The sequence below is a fragment of the Rhopilema esculentum genome, chromosome 21, assembly GCF_057945365.1.
Source record: "Rhopilema esculentum isolate cy_ngs chromosome 21, ASM5794536v1, whole genome shotgun sequence".
Lineage (NCBI taxonomy): Eukaryota > Metazoa > Cnidaria > Scyphozoa > Rhizostomeae > Rhizostomatidae > Rhopilema > Rhopilema esculentum.
In genome coordinates, this window is record NC_142835.1 from 582,678 (window position 1) to 602,313 (window position 19,636).

The following is a 19,636-nucleotide window of genomic DNA, read 5'->3' on the forward strand; positions in this document are numbered from 1 at the left end:
TCGGTGACTGTGTATCGGCGCAGAGCCCTGAATGCGGCAAAGGCAAGAAGCCATTCAACGTACAGGGCAACAGGTGAAATTGTCAAGAGCGCCGAGTACGGGAACCTGCTTGGTAACAGCGGCATTTTCTGTTGCGCGGCAAGTGATACTGACGTGTTAAGCACTCCGCGCGACCTCGATACAAATGCAGCTATCTGGAATACTCAATATTTTCTCTCTCTTCGCAGCTTTTGCAGTTTGTGGTGGAAATTACGCTGGGGCTCAGAGTGGCAATCTGAGCACGCCGAACTATCCGTTGAATTACCCAGACAGTTCCAATTGCGTCTGGATAATACACTGTCCGTATTATCATTACGTGACTGTATCATTACCTAAAGTAAGCATCGAATTCGACAAAACCTGTGCATTTGATTACCTCGTATTTTTCGATGGACCGTCAACCGATGGCAGTACACTCAACCCACAAAAGTCGGGTGTAGATCTGACAAAACCTAGAGTATGCGGAGAAGGGTCTGATTTGCACTGGAAATCAAGTGGACACAGTATTACTGCAAAATTCGTTAGTGATGATAGCACGAGTGCAAAGGGGTTTTCTGGCACCTGGAGTTGTGTTCCCAAGAGCTGTAAGTAGTTACGTCTTTTGAAAGTTAAAGCCGTCTCATTTCAGATTTATCCCATTTTGTTTTGTTGTTGATAACTCGTCTCAACCACTCTGAAAGTATCCTTTGCTCACTTAGTTCAAGTTTACCGGAAATGATTCCCAGGATAAAGTTTTGTAAACGTGATAGAACATTGATTTTATGTTTACTTTGAAAAGGTCTTGGATTTTTCTGTTTGTTGAAGGTGTATTTTATACTCCAACGTAAACTCCAACAACCAAGTAAAGTTAAAGCTTGTTTTGATCACCTAACATTTCTACCGGTGTACAAGCTCAATGCTCAATCGTGTTATAAGAGTCGTTTGAATTACTCGTTTGGTAATAAAATTTCTATCAACTGCTCGTCAATAAACTAACCTTGAACGCCAGGTGCCTGTTTAGTGTTTTTCTCAATTCTTTGAAACGCTGACTTTCAAGCCAACTTTACCCATTTTATATTGCAAAATGGTTGTTTGTTGCAGGAGCTGGGCACATATTCGCGCGAAGTTGTGTTTAAACCGGCATGCATAATGTTGAACTTCAATAAGAATTAAGATTAAACTTTACTGATTCACATTGCTAGGTTTTAGGGCTTAGATTCTGCGATAAACGTCTAACTTTTGGCTTGAATTTATTTTCAGTCAATTTAGCACCCGAAACTGCTTCATGGGTGTTGCTTTTGAGTCGCTCAAAGGGGTCTTTGGGAGCCTTTTCAATTGTTTTTAAAAACGAATTTTTCTTTAATCGAAAAAACGCCCCCGCTTTAAAAATTTATCCGAGTTCAACTTGGATATATGGATCAAATGGAACTTTCTCAGCGGTAAAAGCGAGGATACAGTGGGATGTGAAGAGCTTCTGGATAAAAGCTCTGTTGCAACCGATGGATACAAACATTATCCTAGACTGATCCAAGATTTACCCATGAATTGGCGCATTTGTGTTTTGTTTGCGCGTCACTGATTCGTGATGGCGAACCTTAGAACTCTAATCACGACATTGTTGTGACTGTACGTTGTTGCATCTGCATCATCGGCTTTCGGCTGGGTTATTTCCACTTTCAAATCATTACACAAGCTGTTCCTGTTCATTTTTCATTGCCAAAATAATTTGTTCACTGAAAATTGTAGAAAAGTTGGAGACGATTCAATTCATAGTTGATACATAGAGGACATCTTCAGTATTTAAGTCCAATTTTATATAGTCACAATAAAGGAACACGACATAACACACACTATTTACTGGTTGGAGCCTTTTTCGCCAAATCCATGCACACCAGTGTTTGATGGAAACTTTGCTTTTTGCAACTAATCGTTTGAAAATACTACAGAATATATCAGCAGGGAAACAACATGCCTCGGTGATAATTTCTTAATAGTTGACATAATTCCAAATATTACATTTGAAAACCCAAGAAATCATGTATTTCAGCAAACCTAGGCCAATCCCGCACAAGCCTGTTCTTCTAACTAACTTGCTTCCTTTTTCAAACTATACATGCTTCAGTGCCCAACGAAAGTTTCTTTATTGTCACATTTTGAGGGCGGAATGCTAGAATCCTTACTCTAATTCGATCTCCAAATCCTCACCCAGTCGTATGGAGATGATTTTTAAGTTTTTTTTGGTATCTATATCCTTGAATTTACCATCAAATCTAGCCCTGATTTCGTGTGCCATATTAGGTTTAATCGCTTTATGTGTGATATTGTTGTGTCCTCAACCTGATTAGAAAATTCTATTAAGAAGCGATTTTTGGATTAAAAACTCTCATGGTTCTCTAAGCCATTCATATCCCTGAAAGTCTTTCTGCTCCCTAGATATACCTCTGAGTTCTCTTCAATCATCAAAACCTTGTTTTTGGTATTAATATGTTTGCTAGTTGTTTCTGTAAGCTTTTCTTCGCGATGTCTTCTTAGTGTATTTTGCTATCTTCTATTTCCACACCAAAACAATCAGCACATACTTTGGCGCTTCACACATAATGAAACAGCATTACCAAACAGCATTTTTTGCTTAAAAGTGATTTGTACTAAACATTTGACACCACCTAATAAGTAGGAAATTAAAAAAGACCAATTAAATGACTGCATTATTTAACGGCATTTGCTGCAGTAGCAGATCTTTAAACTGGCTTAATTCTCTGGATCATCTGCCAGAATCCAATGCAAGCAAAACGTACTTTTAATAGCCTTGCTTTCTACCTGTGCCTGTTATTAATTTTCTTAAACTGAAATAAACACCTGGATAAACACAAATAGATTCTTCAATTTTTGAAATGAATAAAATAGACTCAATAATAATAATTGTTTCAGAAAAGTTGCCACCAGCTCTTCGGCTTAGGAAAATTTGATATTTCGATTGTTAGTGTTTTGCTTGGAAATCAAAAGTATAAATATACACCCGTTGATTGTAGTATATTGTACATTCAGTTTGCCTGTTGTGACTTTACAAATCAAAACAATGCGATTATCTCCAGCTCTCACTTTATTGCCTTCAAGGTAACCTTATTGCAGAGAAAATAAAAGCCATACACCGCAAAGTTCTATTTTCACTGTTAATTTTAATCTGTTGCAATAAGATTTCTTACAGAAATTAGAAAGAATTTCGTTTTTATGATTATGGATGAGAAGACATTTGCCTTTTGAATTTTCTTATCATCCTTGCCATAGCAAAGATCGTTTAGCATGCGGGTGATAGTGGGAACCCTTTGAACAGTGGAACGGAACCTTGAAATTATGGCAACATTTCTGCTATATTCCTATTTCTCTGCTCTATTAGCAATCAGCGAAAGAAAGGGGCCTACAGAAGCAATCTATATTTGCAGCATGACTTGGGCTTGTTTCATTCAATTCTCTTTTATAACGTATTTTGTAACTTCCAGACTTATAATTACTGTAAAAAGCCCAGCCCATAACCTTGGCTTCACCTAGTTTTAAAGTGTACCAAGTATCGTAGCTCTGATGCAACGTAAGATGATGGCTCCTACCAATACATCTTTTGACAGAAATCGAGTTCCTTACTTAGCCCTATTACGTATAAAAGATTGTAAGCCAAGATTTATCTGACTGTGTGCTTCCTGCTTTCCTAGTGCCTCCAACAACAGTCAACACAAAGAAGCACACAACCTCTTCATCGCAATCGCACGTGATCAAAACCTCAATGCACACCAAGCAAGTGTCCCAAAAGAACACCTTGACTGAGGCAACTTCGCACAAATCGAATTCAATCTCAACCGTTCGTGGAACTGGAGAACACACAGTGACGAAAAATCGCGTCAAGTCAAAGCAAATAGACACTACCTACGTCATCACGGGTAAGATTGTTTTATATAATTCATTTTTTGAATGATTTGAATGTCTGATACTTCTGAATGATCTAGATAATCATGTAACAGAAAAAATCATTCTTTGAAAGACTCTTATTATCTAAAGAACCGCGCCGACTTTTCCTGGCTTTTCTTTTATCAATTTTAGGCAATTTATTTTGTTATCAACCGCTCATAAACTTCGAGGGTTTTCCAATTTTAGCAGCTGATGATCTTCAATCTAGCCATTTTCACATAACCGATTAATTCTTAAATCACACGAAAAGATTTTTATTATTTTGTAAACATGATCTTGGAAGGGAAGGGTAAACATGTTGATTCCTTGGGTATTGGCTAAGCTGATTCTCCCGCGATCTTTAACCCCAGTGTTTTCTAATCTCTAGTAAGCCGTTGTTTCGGTTCATGGTTTGGAAACCTTTGCATTCTTCGGAGAACTGTCTCACGGTGATAAGTAGATATACGGCTGAACATGTCAGATAACGAAGACCTCGATTATTGCTTTTGAAATGCTGTTTAAATTGTCACTTAGTTAACTTCCTGATTAGCAAAAGGATGGCGATTGAGAGAGGCAAAACGTTTTTCAATAGTGATGAATGTTAATAAGTTTCTCATTTCAAATTTATTTTTGTGTTTCTTGGCTACTGGTGCACGAAGAGAACACCCCCTGTTGGGAAGGCCTCTTTCCGATTCTCTTTAATTGCGCAAGTGAAAAGCGTATTCGTTGAAGTGTTCTAAGTACAAATTTATAAGTATGGTTCTTTTTTCCTGTTTTGTGTGCAGAACTAAAGACATAGTAGTGGGTCTCCTGTTCTTTTCATCATGCTTATTCATTTTTCATCATTTTTATAGTTGCTCCAACTGCAAAACCGGCCTACCAACATATTTATTGCTACCATGATCTTTACAAGAGCATTGAGTGGCGGAAAACCAGAGCAGGGACAACTTCCAAGCAGTTTTGCCCTTCTGGGAGCACAGGTATGGTATTGGCTCCTTTGCTACCAAATAGTTCTAGTCGGCCATCTCGGAGTATTAAAAAGTATTTAAAAGCAAATGTATTTCTTAGGGAACATGTTGTACACTAAATTCCAAGGTTTAAAAGTTGGATTCAGAATGACAATTAATTGACCTTGGGTAATTAGCCATTAATTTGAAGATTTGTAAAATGAATCAAGAAGCTTGGCGTGATCAAAGTTTTAGTCGTGTTAATCTTTGCAATGGCCTTTCTCATTCGTAGAAGAACCCCACCCTTGACCCCTTCTTGATCCGTCGAAGAACGAGCAGTTAACTCGCATTGCAACTCCAAGAAAAATCCCAACTTTAGTTGGAGATAAGTAGGACAGCATCTCCAGAACGAAATATGATTCGCCAAGTTCAAAATGGTAAATCGCTAAAAAGCAAAAATGTCCACGTATATGAGAGTGTTAATGTTGATAACGCCCCTTTAAAACGTATTTGAATCAAACTAAAAACTGAAACGCCCCTTGCGCAGAGGCACCTGCAGTGGTTTTTGAGGATTTTAGATATAATCTTTCCAACTTGAGTTGAAATGCTGTAAACAGGTGTTGATAAAGAACCCTTGTTAGCCTTGTGAGCATCTCAGGTTTTGGTGGCTTGTTTCATCAATAATAGATCAGAAACATCCCAATGCATTATACAATGAATTTTAATCAATTTGTATTTCGCCACGCTGTGCTAAATAAATGATATCTAAGTCAAGTGTATGCTCCTTGTCCTGTCTCATCTGAGACAATGGAAATCCCCACAAGAGACAAAATAAAGCTCTTTGTGACGAAGCTCTTATGTGCGCCCCACAATAGTCACGTCACTGTGTTGCAATTGAAGGCCGATATGACTGTTACGCAATTATCTTAGTTTGTTTACCATTGATAAGAAATATCTTAAATGATGACCATACATTATTCATTACAATGACCGTGCTTATTGTGGTCTTCCATTATAGTTTCAGCCTTTGTCTTCAACATTTTCCCAAGGTTGTCGTTGCCATTTCTGATTTTCATCATCAACTGCAAACTGCTCAGCTTCTGTCTTTTCTATGTGTCTATTCCCAAGCCCCTAAAGTTTTCATTTTCCCCCCTCTCCGCCCCCTTTTTTTACATATAGTCTTGCATGTAGTGCTGTTTAGACGGTTAACGATTTTTTTGATGCACGGGGGAAAAAGTAGCAGAAATCTACATGGCTTATAGTTATGATTTAACTCAAAAATAATCTTTCGCTGGTAAAAAACCTTTGATATTCGAATTTTTTGTTCTTTCGCAGGATTTGCCACAAGGCAGTGCTTGCTTGTGAGCAGCTCAAGGGCCGTTTGGTCAAACTTCATAGACACATCCGCATGCATTTCTGTCTGGGTGAATCTGATCGAATCAGAGGTAAATTCCCCTTCTAATGGTTATTTTTTTATTTATATTATCAATATCGTCGTATCCCAAACCCTCTTGTAACCCCTCACCGCATTTCAGTTGTTGCATTTCTCTGACAATTCCCATAGATTTTTTGCTCAGTGACAATCAATGGTGGTCCTCCCTCTAAATAGACCTTCTGTGTTACGAAGTTTAAGTTTAGAGCTGCTTTGTCTCCCTTTTTCACGTACCTGTGTTATTGCTAGATAATCTTTTGATATTATCAATATATACAAATTATTGTTCCATGTATTTGTAAAAACTTCCTGCATTTAACTTTCCTCTCGACTTCTGAATCATCAGTTAGTTTTGAAAAGCGCAAAAACAATCCGGGGTTGTTTTTTTTTGTTATCGACGACTGATATCTCTGTGGAAACCAATCTAGTAAAAGTAGTCATCTGCTCAATATATTAAGGTATCGTCTTAATAGTAAAATCGATCACGTGGCTAAACACCCTGTATCTTGACGTCGAAATGATGAAACTTGTCTCTTTAAGGTTCAAAATCCTAGCATTGAGGCTGCTGCAAGCACCGGCGAAATCTTGTCAAAAGCATCCAGTAAAAGCCTCTACGGAGGAGACCTTATCAAGATAAGTAACCAGCTGAAAGACTTGGCCAAAAAAGCGCTTACTCTTGATCTTAAAAATCCGCAGATTGACCAAGCCTCTAAGCTGAATCAAGTAAGTGTGGGATTTTTTAACCTTAGTGATGGATTGGAAACAGACGCGTGTTTTTGGTATGCGTTTGATTAATGAGACAATCGCAACCCAATACAGTGCTTGTTGCCAAGCCAATTGCAATACCTATACCTAGATACTTGCGGAGAAAGATTTTGTAATTATGTCGAAGAAGTGCTATTTGCTTGTGGACGGAATTGTCTAATCGCGTAGGCTTTCCCTGGTTCTCTGCGTATTTTATTCTTGATACTATTTTTAGATCACATCCAAATAGCAACCCATTGGTAAATTATTGGTAAACGTACGGTAAGCGCTATTTGTGAGCTTTCCGGTGCAGACCCGTGTCTTTTAGTGAAACATTGCGATTTTTATCAATTTTACTTGCATTTTTATTTCGGTTTTTATGATTTGCTAAACAGTTATTTCAAATATTTATAGGAATTCATGGGCATTGGGAATAATCTACTGGACAGCAATGCTTGGAATGGTTTAAACCAGGTGTGAATATAAAAAGTTTTTTTTGGATTTTCTATCCTCGACTTCAAAGGAAGGAAGTGATGTTAGGTCTCCTGGATTCCTAAGAAATGCCATGTTAGTTTTCCTTTGTTCCAGGAAAACTACATATGGCATTTTTGAATTAATTACCTCAAAAGTTGTCTTTTTCCCCAGAAAACACACATTTGTTTGTGAAGGGAAAATCTTAGTTTGAAAACAAAGCTCGTTGACGGAAATTACTGAGCGGAAGCATACAACTCGTATATTTTGTTTATCTTTATATTTTGTTTTGCTGTGTCAATCTTTATAAAAATGAATCGGTTCTTCTGTCATGAGTCCGAAATAAGTTTCCACGTGTTGCCAAAGTGAGGGAATGTTTTGTAGTAGTATTTGTTGTCTCGAATTTCTATGCTTTAATTCTCTCAGCGCCACAGGGAACCGCATTAAAAACATCCAGTTGTTTCTTTCCTGAAATATTCAGAAATCTTCAAAATAGTTGACTGTTACGCCGACCAGAAGCTTTTTGATACCGCTCGACATAGAGTTATCAGGATTTTTCATTGAAAGAGCCCTTGCTTTGTTTACGTCCTGTCATCTAGAATGTCAATATTCTTGTTAAGCAAAAGTACAGGTGCTCCTGCGTAGTCACACGGCCCCATAAATCATGTATGATCCTATGTCAAATCCGGGATTCGATATCATTTGAATGAGAAACTTTATTGGTTCTTAATAAGCAACCAGACGCCTTGTTTTGTTACGGCATTTTTATTCGAATTAAGAATTCTTAGGCCGCGGGTTTCTCTTAAATGCGGTTAGTCCTGCCTGTAGCCATCTTTTGTAATCCTCTGCAATTTTCTAAGATTTCGCCCTGCGATGAAAAGCAATAAGGCAGTCTTCTTTGTTCACTACACGAAATTGAATTTTCAAAGCTGTATAATACCGTGTACTTTTAGACAGAATTAGTAGCGTATACCCTCGTTGTAAATATGTCGGGGCTGCAATCCGATTAGAGACAAACAACAAAGCACTACTTTTGACCCGCCCGACTTGCTTAGCCATTTCAACATCAGCCTCGGCTGTTTTTCTCATCGCCAACCCTTTCCGTTAAGAATCAAAATAGTATTTCATTTAACCTTTATCTAGGAAAGGAATTGTCAAGAAACCTGCGTCTGGTTTATAGCTTCTATAAGACAACTGATCTGGTGTAATATTTTCTTTGCAGAACGGCATAGCTTCTTTTCAGTGTTAAATTGCAGAGATATGCAAAATAGTATCATTTCATTTAAGACTTTGTTTGGTTCTGCGAAATTCTATTTTCTGGAACATTCGAAGCAGGGTACATGTTTAAATTAGAGAGCGGGCTGTTAAAATACAAACGGAACGTATGTAGGTTATTTTTGAATGTGTTGTCGGCATCTGTTGACTATTGAGCCATCTTTTATTGCAATAATCTGCAAATTATCTAGACTAATACTTGTGCGTTTGTGCCCAGCATTAAAAGAAACAGCTGATCGCAAATAGAAGTTTTCGGAAAGAAAGCAAAATATTTATCATGTCTAATATGTTAATCTTTTTGGTCTCTGTACTCATTGTTCGAATAAACACATTGCCGCTCTGTCTCCGAACTGATCTTGTAACAGTGTTAGTTGTCCTGCTTACACTTTATCTTCTCTTTGTGAATTGCAGAAGCGCCGATCGAGGACTGCGTCGGACCTTCTGAAAAATCTTGAGGATGCTGCTTTGGCTATAATCAAAGCTCTCGGCCAAAGCCATCAAAATTTCAAGCGCCCCCTTGACGCAATAACACCCAATATTGGTAATTCAATCGATTTTGTCTTTTCTAATTTTACAGTCCTGCAAGATTTACACTTTTTTCAATTTCCTATTTATGTTGCCTGGATTATGTCCTCTTACCTGTTGAGTAAAATTTCGACCAATGTCCAAAGCCAACTTGTGGTTTAGTGAAATTTCCTAATCCGTTTAGAGTACTAGATTAAAAAGTGATACATCAAGAAAATGTAGATTAGATACAGAAGAAAATAATTTCGCTCATTTCAAGCATCGCCAGCAAGTATCGTCAAAACGACACTCAACATAGAAGCAGGCTGAGGTTCATGGCCGTAGAAGTTTGCATTTCTGTAATGCTTTAGCCCAATTCCAATTGAATGCCCAGAGTACTACATGTGATGGCCTAACTGTAATGAGCACGTGGCAAATGTCACGCCTGGTCTTTACCTTATTTGTGTCTCAACCGATTGCACTGTCTCTTTTTAGTGTCAACTTCATCAGTAATCGATGTTGATGGCGATGGAGAAGTTAGTCTTATTTCAGAGGATCTGAAGAGGAATGCCTCATTAGCAAACAAAGACTGGAAGTCTATTGGTCAAGTTGAAATACCGCGATCAACAATTAGGGATGTTGCAGGTAACAATTTTGCATCTCTGTCTTTTTCCTGGCCTTGTGACTGTAGTTTTTGAAAGTCAAGGATAAGAACAAAATTTTTCTAAAAAAAACCAACTTAACATTGCGGTATATTCAGGCTTGAATTATGAATTTGAATTTTCGGATATCATAAATGCGTCTTGTTTCTTTGGTAATCTTGTTTTTCGAAACTGATTTTCAGAATAAAAATATCCCTTCTTCTTGAGGTTGATAGGTTTCCTGAAATTTCTTGGTTTTTTTGTTTAGATATTTATGTTTACTTCAATGTTCATCTTCGGTCCTAGGTTCAGAGAAAAAGTGCTTTGCTGCATGTGTAATTGCAAGAAATGCTGGAAAACTTCTGCCAGTTTCGAAAAAGTAAGCTTCAAAATTCTATGGAGCATATCTTACGTCCTAATGTATGGATAGTCTTTGTTTTATAACTTCTTTGCTTTATTGCTCGTTTTCTTCCCTTATGAGTAATATAGTTTCTTCTCCAATGGAGACTAACCTTGGAAAAATTTCTGTCTTGGAAGTCTTTGTCTCCTTTGTATCAGAGAGTATGTATCACAAATGTTGATCGTTTTGTTTCTTTTATCCAGCAAAGACAGCATTAATACTGATGGATCATCTTCCCAGTTCGTGAACACCTTTGTCACTGGGCTCGCTCTTTCTCCAAAGCCAAAACGGCCGTTTCCTGCTCCTGTTACTATAGTGACAAAATCATTGACCGTGAGTACTTTAGGGTTGCTTTGCAGTTTAGGTTAATTTTCATTCTTTAGAAATTTTCCACAAACATTTTATTATAAACACCTTTTTCGTTTTAAGTTTACATACATCTCTGCATTCTGCGTGTATACATACTCTAACAATAATACGTAAAGCTCAGTTATTTTATTACACTTAACGACTAACGAATGTAAAAATCCACTATAAAACCTCTTTCAATCGTAAGTCTCAAGTTTCCAATACCTTCTCTCTTCTCATGCTATACAGCTTTGACTAAACGTGTTATTTAAATTTCTGTGGCAACTTAGTTATTACTTACTATTCTTTTCATATCCGATCGTTTCTCTCGTAGGAGATAAATCCAAAGAAATCAGAGGCTGCGTGTTCATACTGGAACAGCAATTCCAGGTATGAAAATTTATTGACATTAAGTAGTTTACGTCTTAGAAAGGACCACAAATGCATTCTCTGTTCTTCACAGGTTACGTAGATGCCTAAGTCGAAAGTAGTGATTTGGCTAGACGTATTGACACCGTCCTGCTTAACGACGCGATAAATCTTCTTTTTCTTTTAGCATTTATTCTTATATTAGGTTTTTTTCCGTAACAGTTATTGATCTCGCAGTGTTTTAGCTCTCTGTCTCATGGGATATTTAATATTCATTCTAACTATATATTCATTCTAAGTATGAATTCTTCCTTCAAGCGCCCTTACTTGGTCACAGACGGGTGTCACGACGGTAAAGGTCACTGTCAAAGAAACAATATGCCAAACAAACCATTTTACAAATTTCGCAGTGTTAATGAAAACAGGGACTGGTGACTATGGGGTATGTTACTTGCCTTACTCGTTTGCACCTTACGCGTTTGCACCGTATACATCTTAAAGAAACCCTTAATATGTCTTTTAAAGCAAACAAATGTCATCATTTGCCATCTTCGGTTTGTTCTTACCACTCACTATGTGTTCTGATTGTTGATAAAATCTTTTTTCTCGCCTAGTCTCGGCATCGGTTCGCATTGATGATCATTACCCAAGTCGGTATTGGAATCAGCCTGCTCTGTTTGATACTCGCCTTCAGCATCTTCGTTAACTGCAAGTGAGTCCAACTGAAAACTTCGCAATCATTTTTCATGTACACACTGATCAGCTTCTTTTCCATAGAAGTCTATTGACGCTCTAGTACCTCATGTTAATATACTCAAACCGTTATTTCCAGGTCGTTGACATCAGTTAGAAATACGATTCACAAGAATTTGTGCGTGGCACTGTCGTTTGCTTACGTCGTTTTCGTGGTTGGAATTTCAAGAACCGAAAACAAGGTGTGTTTGAACCCCTGCCAATTCAAAATTTGTTTAACATGTTGTTTTGTTACAATCTTTGCTTTTTCATACATTACATATTTTTAGAAAAGCACGTATTTAGACATCTTTAGGTCCTTCCTGGTAACATTTGTTATGTATTAAGTAATTAGTTATGTAAGAATGGTTTCATCTTTCTTAGTGACCTTATATTTTTAGATTTTTGTAGTTAATCAACAAAGGAAGCAGCTTTAAAGTCTTTTGAGAATTAACAAAAACAGGGTAAACATTTTCTGTGCAGTGTGGACCTTCTTATTTGCTTTCTATCAAATATTCCTGCTCTCATTCCTTTTCTTATAAACTTTCATTTGATTGCAGATCGTCTGTACTGTGTTTGCCACGCTGCTCTACTACTTCCTACTCGTCGCATTCCTTTGGATGTTGATGGAGGGCATCCAGCTTTATATTCTGCTTGTGCAAATATTTCCAAGAGGAGAGGGCTTCAAAAAGCAATATTATGTTGTCTGTTGGGGTAAGTCCATTTCGTTTGTCCATTCTGCCTAGTCTTGCATTTTATTATTGTAAATAGTTAAGTTTTCTCACGGCTATCTCACTTATATATCTATCTCATTTATGGATAAGTTAGCATGAATGAAGATTGCATAGTTAAGAGAAGAAGACCTAAAGTTAATGCTTGTGAGAATAACCTGAATGTCCGATTCGTGTTCTGCCTTTAAATTTATTGGCCCAATTGACTAACACAGGCTCATGAGCAGTTCACAATGTTTCATCCATCGCTTTGATGTTAATTTCTTAGATCATTGGCAAATCGTTTACCAGAAAAATGATGGTTATAGTTAAAGTGGTTTTCGAAATCACACCCATAAAATAACTTCGTGAGATGGATCAGATGATTTCAAACAATAGTTTCAAGACAATTTACTTTCTGCAAATTCTAACGAATTATAAAGATGCTCCTGCTATGTCATATTCCCTAACTGTATCGATGTTTTGCTATATTTTATTTTTATTTTTCAAATTGCAACAATTTTTTGCATAGAATGGAAAATGATCAATAATTATCAATCAATATTTCCACAGGTTTTCCAGCCGTCCTTTCAGTCGTTCTTTGTGGCTCACATCCCCACGGATTTGGGAATGATAATTTGTAAGTTTAAATTTATCTCTAAGACAGCTTGATAAATCGCCTTAATCTTGTGCTATGATCTTATTTTCACCTAAAACACTGTGGATCTCCTTTTTTTAATTGCCGCTCTTTGTACACGATTTTATTTTTACATTTCTGTCTTGTGATGCTGTTTAATAGAACAAATCAGCTCATTGTGCCAATCGTTCGTAATACTATGTTAAAAACAATTTTCTCCTTTGCAGCTGCTGGTTGTCGGCCAAGGACAATTTTATCTGGGCATTTGTCGTCCCAGTTCTCATCGTTATTGCGGTTAGTGTTCGATTGTATGTCTTTATAAGAAACGTTTTTTATTCGAATCTTCACAGCTGACAACAGCAACCAGAGTTTCATTCCAATCGTAAATTACGTCACGTTTAACTGCGAGCTCAGCTCTAACCAAGGTTATCATAAATCTACTTGCCCATGGCTTTGCACTGAGTGGTGTGTTTTACCTTCTTTTTTGGCTGTCTTTCAGGAGACAAATTTTCAAACCATCTTTTAGGTTTAGAATTCGGGGAATTATAGACTAAACTTAACTAAAAGCTATCAAAGATTTGCTGTTTTGTAAATCTATAGAAATGTGTATCTTGCTAGCACGAAAAATATATTGCTATTTATTGTGTGACGAATTGACTCAACCACCGTAACTTCACAATTATACTACTTCATCGCTAACAGAAGTAAAGATATACTTGTAAAATGCCTGTGTAAAATGAAATGTGACTGTCTTCGCAGGTGAACAGTGTTTTCCTGTTCATGACCTTCAAAACAATAATAAGGAATTCGTCAATTGTTACCAGAGAGCAAGAAATGCGACGAACCATCGACAAAATTGGGTATGTTCGACGAACTTCACAATGTTGTAGATTGTTAGAATAGCAAATCCTTCTTGTCAGTCTTCAGCCAGAGTTTACGTTAGCCTGTTTCATGTAACTGCTTTCCAACAGAGCAAATGTCAAGTAAAAATATAGTAAGGCAAAATATTCTCCTAAAATGTTTCTTGATTTTAAAGTTGAATAGACGATGCACTTGTGAAGTCTACAAATATATTTATCTTTGGTAGATTAAGCGTCTGTACACTACCTTTCTCATGTTGCTTATTGCCTTAAGACTCCCGAGCAAGGTATTTGCAGAAATATCGATTTGTAAGTGCACTTAATGAAAATAATCCTAAATATCAAGCAAATATTCAAGTTTTTTTAACGTTCGGTTGATATGGAAGCATTGATGCTGTAATGGCTAACTAACTGGTAATTTATCACTTTTAAGATACTGGGCCAAAGGATCAATCGGTCTCGTTCCTCTACTTGGTGTTACTTGGTTATTTGGCGTATTGTACATCAACGACGACACTGTCATAATGGCCTATTTATTCACGTTTTTCAACGCTTTTCAGGTAAGCTTTTCAGCTTTGTTTGAGTTCATTTCCACCCTGAATAAAGATTATTTTCCCAAAGTCAAGGTCAATCTCCAGTTTTTGCTTGTACCCTTAGCACCCTGCAGCATGGGTGCTAAGGGTACATCGTTCACCGCAGATTTTCCTTTTTAAGAAAATGTGACACAAAAAGGTTGTTTCTCATTTTGGCTAACATCAAGTCTAATTGCAGTTCTAAGCGATTTTTAGAGTTTAACTTCGGTTTGAGCTGAAACTTCGCAACTTGAATAATGCGTTATTAGGTAGCTGCACTTTCTTGCGCCACAATCAAATTAGAGGTTTGCTAGAGAGGGTCGCAAATCCTATACAATTGAGAAAGCATGCATAGCAGAGACATGCTTGTTTTTTTGCATCAGTTTCTTTGACAGGAAAGTAATCTCTAAGTCTTTGAGAGAAGTTTCCGTTAAGCCACAGCTCAACAACCAATGCCATTTTTGGATATTCCTCTGCACATTTATTATATCCCAAAATCTTTGCAGGTTGGCGCATTAATTTTACATGCCAGTTACAGGTCATCCTCAAAAACTCTCCGTAGCAAATCTTTATTACCACAATTTTGCTGCATTTCCTCTTTGCTAGGTCATCCCATACTTATTATGAAAAACAGTATATAGCTGACCTTCTGAAACACTCGTCTACTGGTGGCTTAAATGAATCCCATGCCAGCCAAATTTCTCTTAATTTCCTTTTCCTTCAAACCCGTTTTCCCTTCAATTCGATGCTATCAAATTTACAAAGTGCATTAAGTCTTATTCCAGAGACATTTATGGGAAATGATTTTGTGCCTGACAAGTTTGTTCCATTTAAGAAGGCTTACGATCCTCCTGCCAAAATTGCTTGTCATAATGTAAAATCAAAAGCTCTCGACAAAGATTTGCTAGTAATGTAACTCATTTTTTCTTTTTAAAGGGGGTGTACATCTTTCTCTTCTACTGTGTTCTTAATGACAAGGTATGTATTGTGATTGTTTATCTGTTAACCTTTTGAATATTATTTCATTTAGCTAGCACTGTAAGCTGAAAATGATAAGCTATGTTTAAGTTTGATTCACCATTTTGCAAGGTCAGAAAAATATTAGCGCGTCATTTACCAAAATCAGGCTCGTAAATTTGGCAAGCAATAACGCTGAATTTGTTTAGTAAAGTTATTTATATTAATCTTTTACGGTTCATGATCTCATGAGCTTGGCCATGTATTTACGTGTGGGTCTTTTTTCTCCAGGTTAAGGAAGATTTTCGACGACGATTTTGTGCAATATCGAGATCAAGCTCACACTCCTTCACAAGTTCTTCTAAAAAGGCTCCTCGAAACTCAGCACCCTTGTCATTGTCGGCTATCAATTTTCCATGGGTATGTATTCGGGATCCTTGTTAAGGTTTAGCTTAAACGGAACGCTGTGAACACCTTTAGTATTCCACGCATAATATGGCAATGTTTACCTTTGCCTTGCTGTAGTTTGCAAAACCTTTAAGACGATGCATAACACTGGTTGCCTTAAGCTTATGTAAAATACATTGATCTTGGCAGGTCATTTGACCTGGGTTAGAATAAGGGGCTGAAACCATTCGTTTTGGTTCTTAGCAGGTCTATTTTGAAAATTTTAGCATCACTGACGTCTTCATTTAATTTTCGTAGTATTTGTTTCTAAGCCAAGGGACTGTTTTGTAAGCTTCGCTATTATTAAGCTGCTCTTGGAGGGCTCCAAACTAGGGCGTGGGGAACGTAGGAAACAGCCAGAAAGATACCTGTGCTCAAAAAGCAAAATTCGCTGTGGTGTATGTATATAACACCAACATATGTGTGTTGCATCTTGCGATCTGCAAAACTAATAAAAGTTTATTTATGGACAGAACATAGCACTGTTGATAAAAAGTTTAACACAGATTTATCAGGCAGATAACAAAGTAAATTCAAACCCATGTTTACCCGTTAAATTCAAGAATGTATTTCATGTTCTTTAGAATCAGAGACGGGGTACTCAGACGGCCAAAGATGTCATTGTTGTCCACGATCCAACGATTGTTCGCAACGGCACCAGCAGCACTGGAACATCCACAAATGTGAATGGGACATTTTCGAAACGATACCAGGATATAATTCGAGAGGACGCAACCGTGCCCGACGATGAAGGGGCGGCCCTCCAAGGCTTTACAATTGGAAACGGAAACGAGGTACGTTACCTTGGAATATTTGCATATATATCACGTGGTTTTTATAAAGCATCTCACAAAATCCAGTTTCCATGGCTGAGTCATTTTGGACTCGCATTTTAAACGAGTTTAAAGACATGGGAAAAATGTAAGAGGAATGTAAATCCAAATTGTTTAAAACTGCTCAGTTTTTGAAACAGTCTAAAACAATTTCTCGCGTGAAATCTTCAGTTGCCAAACAATTATACTCAATTTGTTTAATCCTCTAAAAAACATCGAACCGAGTTTGTCCAGAGGTAATAACATAAAAAAGTTAACTATTGTTAAGCAAGTTATTGAACAGGCAGAGCTCTACACGCTATAAAATTGCCTGGTGATCGCATTAAGCGTGAAACTCGGAGTAACCGTCCTGTTCTTTACACCAAATAGCGTAATAAGAATATGATATAAATATAATAAGATACAATATAAAGCAACCAGTAACACAGTATAGTGAATGTAATGGCAGCTAAACCTCTTCCTACCAACTGCGATCGGAACACTGAACTGTATTGTTACTCCATTCTCGGTTTTCCATGCCGTGGTTACAGCACTTATGTATTCCCGTCTGTATGCCAGCACCACCCATCTTATTTACTTCCCAACAAATCACCCAACAACCTCGACGAACAGTCGCTCTCTCCCTTTCACTTTTATCCATTGTTGGTATTAAAAACGGTTCTAGTTCTCTCTAACCATTAGTTTGTTCCCTCTTTTTAGCACATTGAGTATCGCCTTAGCCTGCACAGCGCCGACTCAAGAGACTCAGGGTCAGATCTGATGTCACCCGAAGTGACTCGCTTAACAGGTTGGTTTATCGTCTTTGCTTTTTATCGTTGCTCATGCCCTTATTACATTTTGGCAGTACATTTTGCTCATGCACCTTTTCACGGCATCTGCATTTAAGCATAAGATATCTTACTCAAAAGTCCTTAGAACGCCCTGCGGTTAATGAATGATTTTGGGAATTGAAATTTTCCGGCCCCAACACACAGAATAATCCCCCTCCCCTGAAAACAATGCTGGTTGAAAGGCCTATTACTTATTTATACTAACCGATAAAACTAAATTTAATGAATTTTAAAAGTTTTAAGCGGACGAGCGGGGGTGTAACTTGAATGTGCAAAATGTTAGCATAGTGTACCAAGACTTTTGGCAGGTATTGCAGGCTCTTATGGCAGACAACTCTACTAGATTCGTCTAATTTATATTATACATTTGCAAATCAAAATCCCCTTCACGACGACGTAATGATGGTTGATTAGCTACATATAACTATTTATTTCATTATGGGAATGGATTTGAAATTATTATGATAAGCATTTTGATAAGCTGATTGTAACATGAATTGTAGCAGGCTATCGTTTTGCATCTGCAGGACCCCCTTGTGGATCAAATTGCCATATATCACAAAATAGTATTAACAAAGCACCTCTCGATGGCGAAGATGATGATAATGATGACGAAGAGGATGACATCGAAGAGGACGATAATTTACAGGCCTGTCCTGATGCTGAAGATCAGGAGGGATCGCTTGAGATGTCGAGAGATGCCGCGGATGAATTCGAAGAACGTGTTATGCGAGCTATTGAACGGAATATTCGACAGACCATATCTGAGAACGATGTCGGAATAGATATTTACGATAATGAAACTGTGTTGGTATAGCACTCAGCTAGAAGTTGGGTTCAGCATAGTAGTTTTGGCGTTCCGCTAATTGTGTGGAAATCCTTTCTGCAGATTCTCCTCGAGCGACCCAGAGAGCGGGACCTTGGAGTAACAATTTTATCAAATGCACCGAGGCAAAGTAAGGTGCGACGTGCCGTGCATGCAGTCATGGAGAAGGCAATACGACCGAGTTAAGGTGAAAGTTGTCTTGAGAAAATGAGAACAATGTTGAATTGGATTATTCACTCTTAACAGACCGAAGTCTCTGCTTGAGCGAGTCGTTGATATTGTCGCAACATTGTCTGTGATTACTCGAAGTGGCAGGTGTAATTCTCAGAAACCGTTTTACAGCTGTTAACTAAATTCATTTTCATAATTTAAGCTCAAATATTTGTGCAGTTTGTTTAACATAGATGCATTTGTTTTTAAGGAATTTTCCATTAGCCATACGCGCGTCTAGACCGTTCAGTCATGGCATATGGCGTATGGCGTATTTCAAGTTGGAATGAGCTTCAGTTTGTTGCTCGTTTATCGATGAAGCTGCTTTCCTTGCCCCCATTGTGATGTAACCAACGGTCATAATAAGTCATTATCGATTCGTAACTGTTCTTGTTGCAATATAAACTTAAGATTTAGAAAAGGAAATTTCCCTTAGCTTTGTAGAAGTCCTTCGCCCGTCTTCCCAACGCTCGGCTTCTTCATCTCCTTACTCTGTGAAAGCAAGCGTGTGTGTACTGAATTAAGCTTGTTCAGAATTGGCATTTTTGTTGATATAGTTGCTCACCTTGGTGTTCTTGGTCCAGAGACTCACTCATTCCTTTTGCAGGCTTCCATAACGATAGATGATCTAACTGATGTGGCAGATAATTTTCGGACATGAATAAAACCTGGGCGTATGCCAGTGACAGTTCATCTCAACTTGAGCGTAAATGTGAAGGTACCATCGCATGGACCTTCTGCTTTCCAAATTGTAGAACTTAGTTTGAAATGATCGACTCCGTAGGTTGCATTAGATTATCTAATTAAGTAGGTACACGTTTTTAATGCATTTTGCGTTCAATAGTTTTTACTTTAACAATTTCAAATTCAGATCATTTGTATATTATATGTTGTGCTCGGCTGTTGTAAACAGCGAAATTCCCCGCTGAAATGTGTT

General features: G+C 37.6%; 1 protein-coding gene across 6 annotated transcripts in view; it reads left to right on the forward strand.

Annotated features, from left to right (window-relative positions):
• LOC135684635 (adhesion G protein-coupled receptor L3) overlaps nucleotides 1–18,921 on the forward strand; it is a 73,673-nt gene extending 54,752 nt beyond the window's left edge. For 5 of the 6 annotated variants that reach the window (XM_089115124.1, XM_089115125.1, XM_089115127.1 and 2 more), the window contains 24 exons: nucleotides 228–623; nucleotides 3,723–3,947; nucleotides 4,809–4,934; nucleotides 6,237–6,346; nucleotides 6,874–7,056; nucleotides 7,492–7,551; nucleotides 9,235–9,364; nucleotides 9,823–9,972; nucleotides 10,275–10,347; nucleotides 10,572–10,701; nucleotides 11,051–11,106; nucleotides 11,404–11,527; nucleotides 11,700–11,797; nucleotides 11,918–12,020; nucleotides 12,378–12,531; nucleotides 13,101–13,167; nucleotides 13,392–13,458; nucleotides 13,924–14,024; nucleotides 14,458–14,584; nucleotides 15,533–15,574; nucleotides 15,845–15,973; nucleotides 16,585–16,794; nucleotides 17,533–17,620; nucleotides 18,191–18,921. In XM_089115124.1, the coding sequence (XP_088971250.1) occupies nucleotides 228–623; nucleotides 3,723–3,947; nucleotides 4,809–4,934; nucleotides 6,237–6,346; nucleotides 6,874–7,056; nucleotides 7,492–7,551; nucleotides 9,235–9,364; nucleotides 9,823–9,972; nucleotides 10,275–10,347; nucleotides 10,572–10,701; nucleotides 11,051–11,106; nucleotides 11,404–11,527; nucleotides 11,700–11,797; nucleotides 11,918–12,020; nucleotides 12,378–12,531; nucleotides 13,101–13,167; nucleotides 13,392–13,458; nucleotides 13,924–14,024; nucleotides 14,458–14,584; nucleotides 15,533–15,574; nucleotides 15,845–15,973; nucleotides 16,585–16,794; nucleotides 17,533–17,620; nucleotides 18,191–18,480 (3,239 nt within the window). In that variant the 3' untranslated portion in view covers nucleotides 18,481–18,921. The remainder of the gene's footprint in view (nucleotides 1–227; nucleotides 624–3,722; nucleotides 3,948–4,808; nucleotides 4,935–6,236; nucleotides 6,347–6,873; nucleotides 7,057–7,491; nucleotides 7,552–9,234; nucleotides 9,365–9,822; nucleotides 9,973–10,274; nucleotides 10,348–10,571; nucleotides 10,702–11,050; nucleotides 11,107–11,403; nucleotides 11,528–11,699; nucleotides 11,798–11,917; nucleotides 12,021–12,377; nucleotides 12,532–13,100; nucleotides 13,168–13,391; nucleotides 13,459–13,923; nucleotides 14,025–14,457; nucleotides 14,585–15,532; nucleotides 15,575–15,844; nucleotides 15,974–16,584; nucleotides 16,795–17,532; nucleotides 17,621–18,190) is intronic. The other variant, XM_089115129.1, reaches the window with a different exon arrangement.
• Nucleotides 18,922–19,636: the final 715 nt, after the last annotated feature.